At 35.6% G+C, this 20,448-nt stretch overlaps 2 protein-coding genes and 1 pseudogene across 2 annotated transcripts; all 3 read right to left on the bottom strand.

The window, feature by feature from the left end:
- Positions 1-193: 193 nt before the first annotated feature.
- LOC137717308 (mechanosensitive ion channel protein 10-like) lies at positions 194-4,290 on the bottom strand. Its single transcript, XM_068456619.1, has 6 exons — positions 4,026-4,290; positions 2,068-3,525; positions 1,857-1,977; positions 1,180-1,473; positions 904-1,106; positions 194-656 (listed from the first exon to the last, which is right to left on the bottom strand). Exons 2-6 carry the CDS (start codon positions 3,516-3,518, stop codon positions 392-394), a joined length of 2,334 nt encoding a protein of 777 aa, XP_068312720.1. The 5' UTR covers positions 3,519-3,525; positions 4,026-4,290; the 3' UTR covers positions 194-391.
- Positions 4,291-8,843: 4,553 nt separating this feature from the next.
- Positions 8,844-11,616, bottom strand: LOC137718145 (serine/threonine-protein kinase STY46-like; annotated as a pseudogene).
- Positions 11,617-16,936: 5,320 nt separating this feature from the next.
- Positions 16,937-18,641, bottom strand: LOC137716805 (protein BIG GRAIN 1-like A). Its single transcript, XM_068456180.1, has one exon. It carries the CDS (start codon positions 18,300-18,302, stop codon positions 16,953-16,955), a length of 1,350 nt encoding a protein of 449 aa, XP_068312281.1. The 5' UTR covers positions 18,303-18,641; the 3' UTR covers positions 16,937-16,952.
- Positions 18,642-20,448: the final 1,807 nt, after the last annotated feature.

The following is a 20,448-nucleotide window of genomic DNA, read 5'->3' as shown; positions in this document are numbered from 1 at the left end:
TTTGAAGGGAGACAATTTTCGCATACACATTTTCTCGTTCTAGCACCCAATTCACTTTTAGTTCATGATTGTCTTTTAATTTATTCAATTCAAAGGCCAAAATGCACAAAAAGAAAAGAGTGCGGAAATTTCCCGTCTGAAAACAGGCATAGGCATCACCTTACATGATTTGAGCTTTCAAAATTTGAAGACATACCAGAAGAAATATTTTGGTTATTAATCCAGGTAAATTTAGTACCTTGTTCAAATGAAGAATTCTGAAGTTACCAGTTACCACCAAAAAAAGTGCAGAAATCTCAACCAGCTACTGAAACTAATTGTACTTCGTAAAAAATCCTACCGCAAAAAAAGAACAAAATCATCAAAGTTCTTCCTTTTACCACGCAACAACTCATTTGTTGGCAAAAGCTGCGTCTGATTTAGTTTGAGTGAGATGAACTTCTTGGGGCGGCAGGTTGTACTTGATTTGGAGCTCTTCCAACATTTTCTTCAGTTCGATGACTAGTTCAGTTCTCCGCTTATTCTTTTCTCCAAACTCTTGAAAGTTCATCGTGTGAGTGACATACAGGGCCATCTTTAACTTGTTGAGATTTTCGATTTCAATCACTACCACTCTGTGGTAAGGATGCCAATGCTGCGAGTTCCTCTCCAAATGCCTGAACAAGCAAAATGAAATCGCAGAAGAGTAAGCGTAAAGAAGCAGTACAAATTGATGCTAGACTGTTAATTAAAACTTTTTACTCAAGTGAAATCGTGTGTGAATGCGCGGTTTGTACGATATAACAATTGTGATTAATCTCGTAGCGTAACATATCAGTTTATTTGACAGGAATTTTAACACATATATGTTTCTTGACCCGTGCTAGCCCGTACATAAACAAGTAAAAGATTTGATTAACTCACTCCTTTATTTTCTCTTTCAGCAGGCCTATCCTCTCCACTGTTGTCGAAAAAGCAATTTGGAATTCGACAACGTCACCCATGTCTGGACTTCTGAAGTAATTGCTGATGGGTTTCGTGGACAAAACTGAATTCGGATAGTATACCTTCTCCATATTGAGTTTCAAGAAGACTGTACTTAAGATGTTCATCTCCTCAACCATCAACTGTCAGGTTTCCAGGTATTAGAAATTTGATTAAGGAAAACGAATGTAATGATACAAGAGTTGTGAAAGTTACCGGAACACCATCAACAACACAGCGGTCACCAACATCGAATGGATGCATTACAAACACAAAAATTATAGCTTCAAATATATTCTTGCAAGTGTTTCCAAACATAAAAGCTGCAACTACGAGCTGTGACGAGAGGAGGACAAGTACTTTTGTGGTCGCAATTTCCATCAATAGAAGCCACACTACAATGGTAATAACAACCAGGATGCCAGTCACAAGTTTGTTCAACTGCCTTACAGCTGTTTTGGTGTCGTTTAAAGAATGAGCCAATGCCTTGCGACCATTGTAGACCTTCACCTGCAAAACCCGAAAGGCAAAAAATGTTTCACCTCTTTATCCGAACGAATTTTGTAAGGCAGACCACCAACAGCTCAATTATGTACATGACTAAGGAATGACGCTGCTTTCTCATCTATCCTTGCGGTTCAACATTAAACAAAATTGACTCCAAGTGCAGACGCTGATGAGTAATGATGAAGGGAAACAATGTAAACAGAAACAGACTCGAGTTACCACATTCCCTTTCTCCATCCCCTGCTATATGTTTTAGATTGTAAGATGTGCATGATTTCATAATAAGGCATGTATATGTATAATCAAGACATAAAACTCCATGACTACAGAATCGATAATTACAATTAAATGTGGAAGTCCAGACACATGAAAATAAAAGGTCTTACCACCCAATCTGTTAGAGATTTTCTGTCAATACGTCTAGTCTCTGCTCCATCAAACAGCGGAAACACATAATCCACCTCTTCCTTAATCATGAACCTCATGAGGTCCTCCTCCTCAATGTACCTACTCAGATGTAAGATATGTAAGAAAACACATGAAAAGGGCACCAGACTATCACAAATAACAACCAAACAATAAGGTTGGTTTTCTCACGTGGAACCCTGTGGTGCGACGTTCAAAAAAATGTGATAGGCAGCGGCAGTTGCTTGCATCTCATTAGTAATCTCCGTATCCATCTGTTCAGCTGCTTCCCCTTCCATCTCATCCAATGTATGGGAGATGGTGGACAGCCCTGAACTCGAAACTGCATCCACCAATACCTTCATGGTCCAAGCTGAAACCTTCTCTTGCTTCATCTTCTGAAGCTTTGCCATATCAATCACCCCCTTCTCCTTCCCAGCCTTAGCCTTCTTTGTTGTCCTGAAACTCAGTTGCCCAGTGCTCGGACATTTCCCAACCCTCTCAGCCTCCTCTATAAGTGCCGGCCCTGAAAGTGTCTGCAGAACGTACTGATGGAATATTGATTCTTGGATTCTATCGAAAAAGGTATTGACATGGAAAGTAGATGCTAAAATCTTAAGGAACAAAGTTTTTAACAACCACAAAATAGCCCCAACAAGAATGGAAACAAGAGTCCATGTGACATAATTCAAAATCTTGGTGGAAGTCTCTGATCGCTCGACCCCACGATTGAACACCAGTAGCCATGTGAGAAGAACCAGAGCCAACCAAATCGAAACCTGAACGCTCTTTTTCATGCCATGAACAAAATACAAAACCTTTTTCCTCAGCAAAAAATTCCTCTCGATCACAAACACTATGAAATGCATAAACCAATTCGTAACCAACATTCCACAGAAAATCACCATCACAAGAACACACCATTTCCATATTTCCAGGCCCCAAAGCATATAATTCTCCAATTTCTCGATAGTCAAGCTAGACACTAAACAAGCCAGAAGTACCAGAAAAGCAACCCACTCAAGCAAGACCACAGTTTTCATTTTCACTTTCCTATTATTATCTCTACTCAATTTAACCTTCTTGTAAATCTCTTCATCCTCCTGCTCTTTAATCCTGCCTGGAGAAGGCGGTATCCTCCCACTCCCTGCGATTGAAACACTCCTAATACCTGATTTATCGATTGGGGAAGCCCTATTGAATGAAACCCTATAAGGGGAATTTGCACCAACTTGATCTTCTTCAAACATATTGTGATCAATGCCTACTGATGGTTCACCAAATCTTGACTTTGGTTTCGAGTACATTGACCTATTTAGTGACTTCCTCCTAGCAAGACTCTCATTGCGGGTGGGAATCTTGGGAGGCTTGCCAGGACTGGCTCTCGAAAATTCAGGTGAAGCGTGGCTCACTGGGACTGACTTAGAGAACCCACTGCTGGACTCAGCGGATGCTTTGGCGGGCGAGCCAATTTTGCTTTGCCTGGGAGCTGAATATTCTGAGCCTTTTGAGGGAGATCCTTTTGCTGCATTGCTCTCCTCGCTTTGAACTTCCAGTATAACTTCACCTCCATGGGAAGAAAGCTTCTCCGACATGCTTACTTCCCCAGCTTTCAAAAGCTTTTCCCTCTCTATGGCCTTCATTGAAACCCTACCCCATCAAACACCACAAAAATCTTGCATTAAAACCCAACTAAAATAAACCACAAAACACTAAAATCAGAATGGCATTAAAAAATGTGAACTTTTCAAACCCCTTTGGTAGATACATCCCAAGTTCCCCTTTTTCTTTCAGGATTAATCAAATCTTTACTTTTCTAACAACACAATAATTAACTAGTTCTGATTAAACCCTACAGCATTAAGCATCACAAAAAGCTCTCACAAAACCCCCAAATAAAAAAATCATGAGACACCAGAAACAAAACCACATTTAAAATTTGAACTTTTCAAACCCTTTTGGCAGATACATCAAATCTTCATTGTTTTAATTTAAGTTTGAAACTTTACAACAATAGTAATCTGCTTCTGTTAAAGTAACTGGAAAATATGTTACTTGGCGCCAAAAGATCGAATCAAACACTAAAAAATGTCTAAAACTTTTAGAAATAGAATGCTTATCCATCTAAACATGCAAAAAATCAGACTCACCAGAGCTATTAACAGAGCAGAGACAGCACCCCACCAAGGAACAATAGAAGATCATTTGCTGGATGCTGATTCTTCGATTCAGCAGTGCAGAGCAAGTGCTCAACTGGGATTGGAAAATTAAACTTTCAGACCCCAAAACATAAAGAAAAAAAATCTATAAAAGGGTGAAAGTGAATGAGTAGAGGGGGAAGAGTTGGCTGCAGAGAAGTCAGAGAGGGACAGAGAGGGTTCAAATTTTCAGGAAATGCAGATTCCTATGAACGCCTATAATATTCTTAACCACGTGGATGTAAATAAACATGTTGGGAAATTTAATTTGTAGGTTAAGTGATTAGGAAAACTAAAATTTTTTAAAATTAAATTTGCGAGACCAAAATTTTTAAATTAAATTTACAAAACTAAATTATGAAATTGTAGAATATTGGATTATTAATTCAGTGCCGATTAACGTACTTGTTTTTTGTTGATGCACATCATTTAGTTTGTAAAATTGATTTAAAATTTCGATCTCTTTAACATTATCCAAATAATTAACTTCGTTTAATTTTATGTTTAGATTTTTGTGTTTCTATTCTCGTCTCGTAATATAGCTTGTATTAAAATTAAGAACAATTTTAATTGAAGCGAACGAATAAGATTATTCAAGTTATAATTACTCATTTTAGTATTTGAGATTTAAAATCAATATAAGTAGTTCCTAAAATTGTTTATCATCAATTCTTTTGAACAATCTTACAAATCATTTTTATTAATTTTAAATCTCACGAATCAAAATAAAAAATTATTTCAATCTTAAATATCGTTTTGATTAAAAAATCTTATAATACGGCTTTACAGCTGCAGACTGCAAGTGCTGGGTGTTCACTTCTGAGTTCTGACCAACCACAAAGGAACAAGTTCCTCCTAATACAATACCATTAACGACAGTGATGGTCAGAGTGAGTTGTTGAACGTATCTTTTCATTATTTATTTGTTCTTTTTTTTTTTTTTGGGTGCTAATTATCTTCATTGTTTAATTTAATATTTTAATTAATTAAACAATCATGGTTTATCTACGTCAATCAATTAAGTAAATCTGCGGATAGATGAATGAACCGACCAGAGGGACGATGGTGTGAACTGGGAGGCCCACCCAAATAACAAACTGGGCCCAAATATCTGGAAAGATCTTTCATAAGAGAAAAGATTCTCTTCGGATCTCTTCCATTAAGGTCACAGGATCAAGTGATCCGAATCTTTGAAATTTCAGCCAACTGTCCACATGTTTTGACCCTTTAAAAGTTATAATAATTTTTGACCGTTTGATGAAATTTCGAAGGGTGGCCTTTGTGGAAGAGATCAGGAGAGAATATCTTCTTCTTTCATAATATTAATTTCTCAGTGAGTGGGGATCCTTGTCAAATTCTCTTTGTGAGAATTCTGGAGATTCTCAAATCATATTTGTTTATCGTACATTGTACGATAAAAAATCATTATAAATTTTTTTTATTTAAAATTGAATATAAACAGTACTTGACGAAAACTGATTGCATGATGTATGATAAACTGATGTGATTGAAAAATCTGTGAGATTCTCACAAAAAATTTCAATACAAGACCTGGTGGATCGTATATCTATTGTCACCCACCTTTGGCCCAGCAACAAACATAATATTCTCTTCCCGTTTTCTTTGTCTGAATTAGTATATGCCTGACAAAAAAAATTTAACATATGCTCTCTATTTTTTTCTTAAGAAAGAGATCCACTAGTGATTTTTTGCAAAGGAAGCTTACTTTTTCGGAGGCCAGATAAACTTTGAACCATGTATTGTGTTGTTTTCATTTCTTAAAATAAATGGTTAATAAAAGTCAATCACACTTTAAATTCTTCGACAAAAAAAAAAAAAAAGAAAAAAAATCACACTTTAAATTCATGTAACTTGAAGTGTACAATAGCTTTGGTCTCTATCTTTTAAAGATTAGCAGAAACAATCGGTTTTATTTTGGTCCTTGCGATTTAAATTGATAGAATTGGTCATGTGTTTGTCATTTTGATCATTCTGTAAAAGATTTTTGTTAAATTAGGTAAAATGACAAAAATATCTTATCTTATGTCAAATCATTTTGACATATTGTTTATTAAATTGAGAATATTTTATTATTTTGGTCATTATTTAATATAGATTTTTCAAGGAATGATCAAAATAATTAACAGTAAACAAACTCAGGGACCACTTTCATCAATTTCAAATCTCAGAGACCAAAATGAGGAGTTATGTCATTCTCATATACCATTTTGGCTAAAATTCCAAAACAATCCTTAAAACCACAAATTAATATATTGGATTAAGATACAATACTTACATGTATTAACATAATCATCATCTCAACATTCAAATAATAATTATATTAAATACATTTATTCACATGAATATTTATAACCGTATTGTATTAAATGCGTATAAATATTAGGAAAATTTTATTTGAACTCATCTAACTTATTTCTACACCCAGCTTACTTTTTACACCCATATTATTTTCAATTAAACTATCAATATCTCTTTAAACTCAAATTTACTACCTCAACTACCCTCACAAACCTAATTCAATAAGTAAATTCATTTTTATACCCATTTAAAAATAAAAAACCAAAATCAAAGCATTCTCTCCTTTGCCATTCTCTCTTTCCAACAGTTGCTTTTGATGGCCACTTAGTACTACGGGCAAGTGATATTCCTCTTCATTTGTAAGTGAGAGGTCTTAGGTTCGATTTTTGTCACAGGTGAATTTGAACCACATTATTGCTAGCACATTATGAGGCTAAGCTCACTCTCTTACCTTAGTGTAAATAAAATCATTTGTGAAAGATCCCACATCAACCAACGAAGAAAGGGTGATGTGTCTTATATGTACATACTCCCTTCCTTATAACACGAGGCATTTTGGGAACTCATTGGCTTCGAATTCCATAGGAACTCCGAAGTTAAACGAGTTCGAGCAAGAACACTACCAAGATGGGTGACCCACTGGGAAGTTCTCGTGTGAATTCTCATAAACAAATCCTTGAATGAATGGTAAGCCCAAAACAGACAATATCGTGCTACGACGGAGTCGAGACTGGGATGTGACAGTTTGTTAAAAAAAAAAAAAAAATTCCAGTTGCTTTTGATGGAGTCTCCATCACCCACTACAACGTTGCTCTCGTTAAATCTTAAGTTGCTTTGTGTGACCATGTCAAACAAGTCGTCCCCTCTAGACTACCCTCAGGCATGTATTTTGGCTTCTCCAACACACTCGCTAGCACGTGCCTATATTTGAGTTGAAGTTCACTGTGTTTGTACTGAAAGGCCTCATTGAATTTGAGTTTTATCCAACTGTTGTAACATTCTTGGTAGGCCGTAGAAACAACACTAATAAACTTAAAAGACTTTCTAATATCTTTTTGATTTATCAATCTGCATAGATTTTGTATGAATTATATGTAAGTTGTAATTTTCAAGAGAAACTTGAAAGATTAGAAAGACAAAGAAACAAGAACTATTGTGATGTCAAAGAAAGAAGTATTAAAAATGATGAACAAGTACACAAATGTAAATTGAAAAACCACATATTCTTATAACATTATGAGTTTATGAACACCACATTAAGTTCAACAAAAAAACAAAACCTTCGATATCATGTGATTTCTAACTAATCACGGAATTGTCTACACAAAATGCAACCTCGTCAGATAATTAAAAGCATGTGACTATAATGTACTTGGTTTAAAATCATTACTGATGGGTCTAATCTCAAAACTCATTCAGGGAACAAAATGTTAATTTAATAAAAGAGGTATTAGCCAATTTATTGAGTTTTGTCAGAATAGAACGTAAAAGAAAAATTACACGATGATTAGGATTCGATTATTGGATGTGGGTTTATTGATAAATCTAATTTTTATTGTTAACTTCATTTTGTACTTGTTGGTAATTATGTAATAGGTTAATAAAGACATTTCACATTTACAATTGAAGTTATGTGTAGAAAGAAGTTATATGGGTTCAAATAAAATTTTCCTAAATATTATAGTCAATCTCATAATATATACTATCATATTAGCATCCAGTCACCAAAAGTGAGATGATCAAAAAACATCTGCTAGCTATATATATGCATGATTTTGAAATCTCGGAACTTCTATAATTGCAGGTCGATCAATAATATAAAGGGTGGGATCTATAAAGCTGGCTTGATCAATCATGGAAACGACAAGTTAAAATGCATACATTTTAAAAGCAAGAGAGTGAAACGACTTGGAAGTTGCAGAAGTTTTTTTTTTCATTTTTACTTTTTCTTTTGTGTGATTAACAATGACTTGTGAGTTGTGTGGGAGGATTTGCAGTTAAAAAGTCGCTTTGGTCTGCATCAACTTTATTTTTTAAGGGATGATTCCAAAGTTAAGCAGTGCAAATGAACTTGATTACATTTTCTGTGAGTTGCTTCTTCATAAACTAATAGATATATACTCAGCTACTCGACGGACGGGGTCTTCCTAAAGTAATTGTCCCCTCTTTCGAGACAGATGAGTGTTTTGCACTCTACATCGATTATTGCTGAAGAGCTAACCTCACTTAATCATCTTATATTTAACTACTTCATAATTTTTTTAACCTAAACTAACTTATAATTGTTCACCCGAGCTTTGCTGGCCTTTATAATATCTTTTCTTTTCAAATGTATGCAAGATCGAAGTAGTGAAAGATCTAGCGCTATAAAGTTGGAGCTCGAAAATCTATAGATATATAATATTCTAGTTGCTTAAAAGAACGTCCAAACTGATTAGATTAGCATTAACATTAATCAAATATTTTGTTTTGAAGAGCCTTCAGACTGCTTGTAATGGTGGAAAAGGATGGTCTCACTGAAGCATCTGCATCCCATGAAAGGCAAATTAGGTCAATTAGCTCCCCAAGTTGTCCATCATGATCATCAGCCAGTTTTGGCCTAAGGTTGTCCTCCACAACTTCCATCGCAATCTACAGTAATAATCACCAGTCAATTAGTATTATTTCCCACATGATTAATTCGATTATTATTTTGCATTTACTTATATTGTTCATGCTATGTTGGCTCAAAGATTTTATCTAGGTTAGTCACAGATAATAGATATTTCATCGTTAATGGATTGCAAGTTTCATGCAATGCATCGATAATTAAGAACAATCGTTTGAATGGTTAATTGTAGCATTCTTTGCTCAAAGCCAAATCTACAATAGTGTCTTTTATGTTTGAAAATCAAGTGATACTAAAAGGACATCTTGTGTCAGACATTTTAAACCCTATACCATAGAAGGCTAGAACACCTACTTTTCTATCGTGCAAGTCCACCCATGCGAATGGTGCCGCACGGTTGTGCTGCACCGAAAAATCCCTCCGTACAACTTTATATCATGTCTTTTTTTTTTTTTTTTTTTACTTGAGACAAGGTGAGTACTGAGTAGTTACTTACCTTAGTGGGACTATAATCTGTCTCAATGTAAGGATAATTTCCAGTTATAAGCTCATTCAGTAAAATTCCAAAACTGTATACATCACATTTTTCATTATATGGCTGGTATTGGATCACCTCTGGTGCCGTGTATGCATACATTCCTGCAAATAATTTCAAAACCAAAAGATTAAGACATAAAGTCACTTAATTAACACATGTATGACTACAATATCAATTAATTAACATACAAATCCTCACCCGTTTCGCCAATGAGTACCTTCTCTTCATCACTCAAGAACCGAGCATGACCGAAATCCGCAACTCGTACATGGAGCAACGTCCAAAAATATGTTGCTAGGTTTGAGGTAATGATGAATAACCTTAGGCTTTTGTCCATGCAAATACTGCATGGCTTGAGAAATCTCCAATGCACTAGCGACCCTCTCTTTGAATGGAGGAAGTTGTATCATCCTCTCTTTTCGCCTATTTCCAGGGCCGTGAAGCCACTCCTTTAGAGTTGTGTTCATGAACTCCGTCACCACCCAAGCGCAGTTAGGAGGATCGAGGCATGCACCCATTAGCTGAAGTATGTATCGATGTCGCTGCCTACCTAAGGTCTCCAGCTCTTGAGCGAAACATGTGATACCGTTGTCATTGGTTTCAAAGAAATCAGGGTACAACCATTTCACTGCCACTTCAAGTCCATGCCATGTTCCTTTGTATATGTAAGCCGTACTCCACTGCCCTATTTTTTCTTCAAACTCAATCTGATCCAATTTTCACCATACATGAGTAGATGCGTTACTAGGGTTTCAGACAATTTGGCAGGTTACATTGATCAAGACCCTAACCAGAATCACACATTCAAACACTAATTTTACTTGATTAACAATTTTTGTTGACAATCAGAAGAAATAACATGCTAAACCCTACTAAACGTAACGTATAATATAAAATTTGGGTCGCAGAAGACCTACCTCTTCTGGATGGATGTATCATCCATTTAGCTGGGCTTGATAAAAAACAACAGCTAGATCAGAAGAATGGTGTAGTTGAGTTGTTGAAAACTGTGGGCTGGCATTTGGAGTAACAACATTGGAGGAGGGAGGGCATGGTTGTGGGCCAGTATCTTTGTAGTTGTGAATGAGGTTCAAGAATCCACTATCTTGGGCTACATGTAGGCAGTACCTCAGATAATCTTGTGTTCTTTCCAACCTCTTCTTGTACATCATGCGAAGCTCTTTCTCTTTTAGGACTTTCTGTTCCTGCTCTGCCACCTTTATTTGTATCCAAAACCCAAAATATAACACTCTTCAATTCTACAAAAAAAAAAAAAAGCGTTTGATGTTTACAATTTCCTAGTTGCATGACAAAAATACACGTACTATGACTGCATGTCTGTTAACATCCGCAAAGAATCGATATTGTAATAACAACTTGTAAAAAATCGACAAAAATAAAATTAAAATCGAAATCTTTTCTTCACATTTTAATTGTTACAAAGACCACATAAATTTGCAGGCCGAAATGTGGATTCCAGGTTTGGGTTCCTATTAAAACCTTAATACCAATTTCTTAACACTAAAATGCCCGTCTACCATTCATGATTCATCGCACTACGAACTTTGAATTTGCAATGATTAATCCAACGTTCCAATCATTTAAAAGTCAGCATTGGAAAAGTTGTAGAGATAGGGTTCCTTCCTTTTCTTTTTGTCGAATGTAGAGATACGCATGTTTGATCTTAATTATAAAAATTTTTTCAGTATAACAATCACATTACCATATATTATTATCAATTCATGTATATCTCGATAGTCAAATACCAGCCAATATGAGCATGCATCTGGCTAGTGCGATAGTCAAATCCCACCCAGCTAGCTAGTTGGACCACCTTTATAAATTTGACAAAATTCAAAGCTAGACTGTGGTCCAAACAATATAGCATATACCTGCTGCTCCAATTTAGAGATCGTTGGATGCTGGCTCATAGGAACAACGTTAACTGACTCCGAACTTGAGCAGCCATTAATCCCTAGGCAACATCCAGTTGATGCGGCGGTGGCGGTGGTGTTATTAGTAGCTACTACTTGATTTGCACTTTTTCCCGACTGTAGAGACCCAAATATGGAGCCCATTTTCTTGTGATAGTTCATGCTGTTCTATTCTTCTATATGCTAATTATGATTAATTAGTAAGAAGATGCAAAGAGAGGAAGCTTAATAACGGTTTAATGGTGATTAAAGGTGTCGTAATCTTTGTTGATTAGTTCATGCAATAAACAATTTGGGCGGATTTTGTGGGGTCAATTGTTTGTTTTTGTTTAGATTATGTGGATGTGGCGATAGAATCTATGATAACTTCCGATTATATATATATATATATATATATATATATATGAATATATGAGGATGGATGCCAAAATTTTACACTCTAGCCGGAATTTACTATAATTAAAGGATAATGCACCAATTTTTTAAATTAAATTTGCAAATCATATATGTGCACTAATAAGAAATAAACACGTTAATCAATGTTTAAGTAATAATTGAATCACAACAACCACATCACATGGTTTACAAAATTTAGTTTAAATAGATGATCTATCTAGAATAACGCATAATAAAAAGGCACAAGGGTTAAAATTTGGACCACCATTAATTAGTGGCTCCTTCTAGTGGTAGCTATGAATATACTTGAAACACGTAAACTTTACTATAAACCTAAAACTAAAAAGAAGACATAAAAATTGATTCAAGATAAAGAGTGTGCTAACGTCAGTCTTTTTTTAGAGATGTGCTACCGTAATTCATACATTGATAATTGTGAGATTAGGGTTTACATCTCGAAGTTTAGAGTTTAGATCTGATTGACGTGAGTGAAATCTATATATCAATAGATGAGCTAGCAGCGTACTGCTCAAATTGAGGGTTTAGGTCTATGTCAGATTGACGCTAGCGAAACCCTTCGACATAATTGGAGTCGATGAAGTGTCCAATGAATAGGTTAGATTGGCAGTGCTATATGTTTAAATGCATGCAAGTCTATGGGGATAGAGACGAAGATGAATCTTGAAACCCTAACAGTTACTACAAGTCAGTGGTCCTACGAGAACAACTCTCACATTCACAGATCATCACTTTTGTAGGTCAAAGGAGATGACGACGGTGCTAACAACTAAGCTTATGGAATTTTCACCTCGGGATCGACAATCGCTTATTTTCTTTTGTGACTTTGTTATCTTTTACTCTTTCACTACCCAAACAGCCAAAAAATAAAAGTAGTGGAACCTAATCTAGTGAGGACTGAGGAGGAGGAGACTGTGGACCATTCAACGATCGTAATCTTATTGAGAGCAGCTGGCCCTCCCTCAGGGCGCAGGGCTAAGCCTCTCAGTCTGGAGGTCCTCGCCCTTTTCCCCACCTCCACTTGGTTTTGTTCAATACATTTCACAGTTGATAAAAAAATCATGCATTTCGGTTAGAAATTAAAATACACAGGTAGGGATAGAACACTAGTAGGAATAATGTATTTATGATATACGAAATCTTATATATTTCACTGCATTTGTTTATCTTTTCCTTTTGATAGCATACAACATGGTAGCTGTTAAGAAAGGATTCGTGTGTAAATGTGTATAATGTTTTGTATGCAGATAATCTTAAGAATTTAGTTCTCTCATACATTCTGGTGGGTGGCTTTTGTTTCTTTGTTACATATTATATTGTTGTTTCCCTAACAGAAAGAATATTATAATTTGCAGTATTTGGTAATCTATATATGTATGTATGTATGTATGTATGTATGTTTGTATGTATATTGAATTTGGTCAAGAGTTTGTTGAATTCGTTATTGATTCAAGGTCGAAAAGTCCTTTGGTTGCAGGTAGCGACTAGTTTATAATTATATCAATGAAATGTCGAGTCCCCATAGCTAAGAGTTAATTGATGAACTTTCTTAGGGCTGGAGGATTGTAAATGGAAGGTGGCCAGAATTAGATTCCTTTTTCTTTTTCCCACTATTGACGACTTTAATTAACTTGAGAATGTTAAATAGCTATTTATATTTATAGGGTAGAGTTTTGCAGGCTTGATTTGACTTGTGAACTTCAACTTCAACTTAAGATATGCCACAAAAATATCCAGAAAACAGCAAAAAAGTTCAGGATGCACAGTTTCTGAATTTAACAATGCTACTGAGAGTGATTTTTCTTGGTGAACAATAAGGGAGCATATTAAAATCTAAAGAAAAGGATCACATAATTACTTGCATTAATATTCTATTTGAACATCATCATTTGACTTAATAACACTACTCAATCTTTACTTTGAAAAAATCGTGAGTTCAAACTTAAGAGACGATAGTTGTCAATTATTAAACATTGTTCATATTGCACATCATAAATTTCGGTCTAGTGATGACCACATGTTTACTTCGTTAAAGAGATCATACTGAGCTCAAATATGTTATTGATAAAAGCAAAGGCGACGTCAATATGGATATACACTACCTTGTATCGTTTATTTGTCATGACTTTTGCTTTTGTGGGATGATCAAGTTTGTTCTCGATCATGATTTTAAATACATTAAATTTGGTGTTAAAAAAACCAAAATCGAGCAATTGGTTAGGAAGGGGGAATATCATGAACATGATTAGGGATTTGTAAACCCAGCTAGAAACCTAGGATGGTCCAAAAGTGGTAAACGACTATAAGCAGTTAGGCGGATTGTTTATCAATTGTATCAACTCTCCTTCTGCATCCAACCACACACATTATTCTTCTAATTATTGCTGGCAATTTCCCCCCACCACACCTACTAAATTACCCTAAAATAACCAATATTGAATTCATTCATCAACATTGTTAATCAACTTGCTTAATCTTGTTAATTTACTGATAATTTTCAACCCTTGGAGCCCTATAGTTTTGTATCTGATTGAGAAAGCATAATTAGTTGTGTGGTAGGATTCCTTGGAGGACAATACTTCCCTTATTTCTGAAAAGGAGGAAAGTCTTCATTCCCTACTAATGTGACATTATTTCCACAATAAGAATAATCACATCGTTCAATCTCTTTACCATTACTTAATTATTATATTCAAAATTAGAAACTGTGTAGACATTCATATATGTCGAACAAAATAATTATGATAAAAAGTGATGAACCGTTGATTCCTTTAATTCATATGAATAACTAAACAGTCTTTAATTTAAAAGGATATTTTTAGAAAAATGTATTAACTAGATAAAGAAAACTTCAATGAATAGAGTTGAGTTTCTTAATCTTGTTTTTTAGTTAGTTAATCGTAAGATGATGCTAACTTTGACTTAGAGAGAGAGAGAGAGAGAGAGAGAGAGAGAGAGAGAGAGAGAGAGAGAGAGAGAGAGAGAGAGATTCCTTCTCAAGTCACAATTCTTCGCATTAAGAATTTGAGACGACGCAAAGTTGCATTTGCATGCTCATCACGTACTACTAATCTTATATATTAATAGGCCATTATTAGGTCTACTAATTAACAATGAACCCTTCAACAATCTGTAGGGTTTTCTTTAATTTCAATGTTGATTACAAGAATCAAAGCACCTTTGAATTTAATCGTGTTCAATCGGTTTCTTAGTCGCTACAGCAAATCATCAGTTCTACAGCTCGTCCTCGTGTCCCCTCATTTCCGCAGTACTTGATATAATAATACAAATGTACTACATGCATTGGCACTTCTTCAAGAAAAATTTCAGTCTGCTGGGTACACGGTTCAGTACATTAAGTGTTATAACGCAATTGGTTAAACTTTTTTTTTCAAGTTTCTAACCAATAACATTATTACACTTAATATACCAGACTGCTCTCCTAACACACTAAAAAACTTCACAGTTCTCGCAATAAAAAAGATTATAATTAGATATACGTATCGATGGTTGGCAGCTGCACATGCAAAGAATATGCGTATGAATGTAGCACGTAACCACAAGTTCACGTATGTGTGACATTAATTCCTCTCAATCATATTAGAAAAATCAGTATCCAGATACCAACTGCCCACCCCCAATCTCTTATCTGCTACTCGGTTCATCTTGGGAAGAAATACCCAAATTATGTACGACAAATAGAAGAGCATGTGCTGGTTAGTTAAAAGTATTTACAAGTATTTGAAACGTAAGAGGTTAGGAATTATGTGCATTGGTATTACCTGCATTTCCTTAGAGTTGTTGCCGTACTTAAGATCGTGTGTTTGATTATCGACAACTTCTCTATCATTAATAACTCATAATCTTCAATAAAAAGTGAAAACTAGGTGCCACGAAACCAAAGTATTTGTAATTTGCAGGCACTTGGAAAGGGAAAAAGCACGGTTGGAAATTTGAAGGGGATGGAGAATCCATGAACCCAAAGACCCAAGTAGGGTTCAGTACAAGTGTCTTTATGTTTTCTTGGGATGATGAGATGGGGATGTTAACGCAACGTTTAAGTTACAAGGGTGCCAAATTCCCAAAAATCCAAAAAACATTTACAAAAATACAATTCCAGAGAAAGAAAGAAGAAGCAAAAGCAAATGCTTTAGGAGGACTTCACTTTCTCTATTCCCATGGGCGAAGATCTGCCTTTGCCTTTGCCATCACACCCCATCTTTCTTTCATAAATTTAATTTAATTTCATCATATTACGATCGAAGAATGCATGGTCACTCGCTGTTAGATTTAATATTAAATGTGGAGAATATATGCACATTATTTTAAAAAAAAATTCTCGAATTTCAGATCCAACAGTTGATGACTATGTATCATTGATCACCAGGTTACCAAGAGAGCTGGACTCGTCATCTCATATCATTTCTCAGTTTCTTGCTTTGGTTGCTTGCTTGTGATCAGCATCATCGAATCTTTCATTTTTCTCTTGCTCTTTTTCTTTCTTCCCCTTCCCTTTTTCCCGTTCCTATCAAGCACTGCACTCTGTCAGTATCCATCTGAGTGTTTGATCATGATCCAGAATGTAACGCATCCCCATTCCCCTTCTCTCTTTCTTTTCAGAAAATCAAACTCTATGTTCCCTCACTTTTTCCCTTTTTTACATCCCCAGATTGCCATCTTATTGATCATTCAAGTTTCAAGCTTTCTTTTTCCCAACACAAAAACAAATTAGCTGCAATGTGTACCACGGCACTCATCGAAATCTACCATGTCGAATTAGAATTTATAACTTAGATGGGGGTTATGTCAATTAACAAAGACAGTGTGTCCGCCCTTTTTACCTGAGATCGATCATCTACTCCATAAATTAGAGTTATTTAGAATATCATATGGTCCTGTTTTGTGAAGAGCCACATTTTGTATCCCCTCGTAAAACCATTTCCATTAATTAGTAAAACAAAGAGAGAAAACTAATCAAGAACAAATCTAGTTCTATAATTGTATATGCTGTAATCAAACTTAGAAGAGTGAAAAAAAAAAAAAAAAAAAAAATACTACATTGTTAACTACATTATCAAGCCATTAGCAATGGCACGATTTGTACGAACGTGAGTGGTTTCGTACACCGGAAGCTCTTCCAGATATCTTTCTTTTCCGATCACCGCAAGGTGATCAAGCTCAAAAAGATCCGAACTCGAACAACTAGCAGCATCATCGTCATCACCATCATGGCGGTCACGATAATCTCTGTTCACTATTTCACTCTTAACTTGGTTCCGATGGTTATCTCTCAAAATCTCTCTGGCCGCTTCCTCAACTCTTCTGCTTTTCTCCAACGCTTGAAGCTTAAGCTCCTCCTCCGCTTTTCTCCCCGGAGATCGACCAATTTTCCATGCGGTCGGAACAGTGACCGGCATTAGGGTTTGATCCTCCCCTTCGTACAAGCATTTCTGCCCACATGGCCTGCAATCTTCGTCCACGATCACACTCACCGGATAGAAATGAACCGATCTTTTAACCCCGTTTAGCAGTTTTTCTCGAGTAGATTGAGAGTTCTTACTCAAACATGATCTTGAAAATGAAGAGGCTGAAGAACATGTTGAGTCTGGCCCTGATTTCAGTTTCCTCTCCACACTCGCTTCCTCGTATCCTCCAATTGATGAAGTGCTCTTTGTTTTCTTGGTCTGCCCTGCGGTGAAGAATGAATTGAGGAAATTTGAAACCCGACCGCCCGGCGAAAGCGGCTGTTTCACCTTCTTTAGATTGTTGTAAATCTTCAATGCCCTCGATTTCGACTTAATTATGCCTTCGTCGAGCTTCGGAGTCGGTTCCGAGGAGCAACTGTAATGATAGTCATCAAACATGTGCACTTCCCTCTGTTTCCTCTCTGTTTTTTCCTCTGCTTTCACCGACCGGGCCGAGACGCTGGTGCGAACCGCCTTCGGCCACGGCGGGGCAAAACACGAGGATCTCGACTTAGACCCGAACATGGACTCAGCGTCCGAGGAGGAGAATCCGCCGGAGCTCGAATCCGAGGAGCTGGAAGTGGAGCTGAAAAACAAAGCATCAAGATCACGGTCGTGATCACGGTCTAATTTTCGGTCCAATTCACCCAAATGCTGTCTTCTTTGTACCCCGACCTTCTGACTGACCTTCTTTTCCATCCATTTCTCGATCAAACAAGCTCGGCGGAGGCTTGCCATCTCGTCTTCTTCGACTGCTCTGCCGCTTTTCCCGCCGCTTCTGCTCTGTTTCTGCGGCATTGTTTCATTGTAAAACATCGAGTCCTCGCGGTTTCTTGGAGAACCCTCGTCGATCGAACGGTAAATTTTGTCAAGGAGAGAGGATGAGAAAGAAGGGTTTTTCCTTTCGTGCCTGTATCTGTCTTCTCTCAGTGTATTTTCCCACCTCGACATTATTGTTTGTTGAGAAATGGAACTGTATAATTTGAGGTTTTTAGCTACAGAAATCTGTAGCTTTTGTGACTTTTTTGTGTCGGCTGAGAGAGGATCAAAAGCTGCAGCGCAATTGGAGGGTGGGAAAATGTTAGGGAGAGAGAGAGAGGGGGCAATGTTTGAGCTGAGCGACCAAATTAATAATTCGACAACTCAGTCCTGATGTAGCTCTGCTCGCCTAATCGTCGATAATGGCGTTAAAAAAGTGTGAGAATTTCAGAGTTTTTGGGAATGAAGAGAAGGACGCATGAAGAAACGAAGCAATTGATGATTGTCTTGTTGTTTAGGGAGAGTAGAGAGAGAAAGAGAGAGAGAGAGAGAGAGAGAGAGAGGGCAATGAGAGCGAAATGGCACGCCTTGGAGATGGAGTAAGGAACAGGGAAGAGAGGGGGTAGGGTTTATAAAGCTCGACAAGCGCGTGCATGTCCACCTTATCGGAGCCAATGCCAGATTGGCATCCGATGACGTGGCTTTAAATTTGCCTTTTGATGTGCCTAAATTACCCCTGCCTTTGACGAGGAAATGACGGTCTGACCCTTTTGATTGATCAACCTTCCAATTCGAATTTGAAGCCGTTGATCGTGTTTCGAGGAGGACAATGCTGTTATGTTACAGACAAAGCATTTGTACACGACAGTTGCTGTAACCCTAATAATAATTGGCGGGCCCACATCCTGTTGTGAGGTAAAGTTTTTTATTTTTTAACTTTTTTTTTCTTTAGAGTGAGGTAAAGTTTTTTATTTTTATTTTTTAAGAATAATGCCAGGATGATTACAATTTGTGACGTTTTCATATAGACGTTTCGTTTTTAAATATTATAAACTAAACATCTATTTCTTTTGCAAATTTGATTAAACATTTTCCCTACAATTTTGGTACTTTAATTTTATTTCATTAGAAGTTTATTCATGTTAGCATTCCCTTTTTTCGTCTTATTTTTATGCATTTCTTATTATGATGATATAAGATTTTTTTTTTTAATTTTATATTAAAATATTTATTTTAGTAAATTAAATAGAATGTAACAAAACTCATTGTTAGGTACGTTTGGTTATATCAGTACGTTTGATTATAATGGTACATTTAGTTACTTGGTACATTTAAATTTTGGTCCATTTAGTTTCTTGGTACATTTGAATTTTTTGTACATTTGTTTTCAAAACATAAGTTTTATTACTTTTATAACGAGGAATTACTTTAATTAATTATTTTTTTATAGAAAGAATCGTGAACAATGTAAAAGTTTAAATTACTTTAATTAATTTTTTTTTATTTTTATAGAAAGAGTCATTAATCAACGGACAATAGCTTTTTTGTTAATTCAAAATTATATGATTTATCATTATTATTTAGTATTATCTACAATAATAAGGATTTATCTCCGATCAACTAAAAGTTGTTCCAGAGACTTATCTACCAAAAAACAAGACTATATAGGGCATTGTGTATGAATCAAACATATTTTTAAACATACCAAAAAGATGAATATTCATTTTAATATAGTTTATAATTGGGTACGTTTTAATTCGGGGTTGGTACGTTTTTGTTTGACGTTGGTACGTTTTTATTTAATGTTGGTACGTTTCCATTTGGCACATTTAATGTTGGTACATTTAGATTTGAAAAGTTTAAATTTTTAGACTTAAATATAGTTGAAATTATTTAAAATATATAGCAGATATTTAAATGTAAATTAATTTCAATTAGTATAAAGTAGTTCAAGTTTGAGTATCTTAATCAAATGTTTCAAAAGCTTAATAAAAAACTCAAAAAGCATAAATGTTTAGTCTACAAAAGTTTAAAATAAGGCATCTAATTCTAATTTTCTCTTACATTTTTTAAATCAAATTACAAACCAAATGATGTGTCACTAATAAGGAACAAGCATGTTAATCGATATTTAATTAATAATCCAATCATTTACAACCATATCATTTAGTTTAAAAAATTTTGGTCTCCCTGGCAATACTTTTTTTAAACAAACGATATTGTATGCACTAAGGAGAAACGGGTGGCTTAGCCTTACAATTAGCTATCAATAATGTGGTTCAAATTCGTTTTTTTATTATTTTTATTTTATTTTAAAGAGACGATTGTGTTTTATTCA

The sequence above is a fragment of the Pyrus communis genome, chromosome 15 (genome assembly GCF_963583255.1).
Source record: "Pyrus communis chromosome 15, drPyrComm1.1, whole genome shotgun sequence".
Lineage (NCBI taxonomy): Eukaryota > Viridiplantae > Streptophyta > Magnoliopsida > Rosales > Rosaceae > Pyrus > Pyrus communis.
Note: the sequence above shows the minus strand (reverse complement) of the source record. Positions and strands in the feature narration are given on the sequence as shown.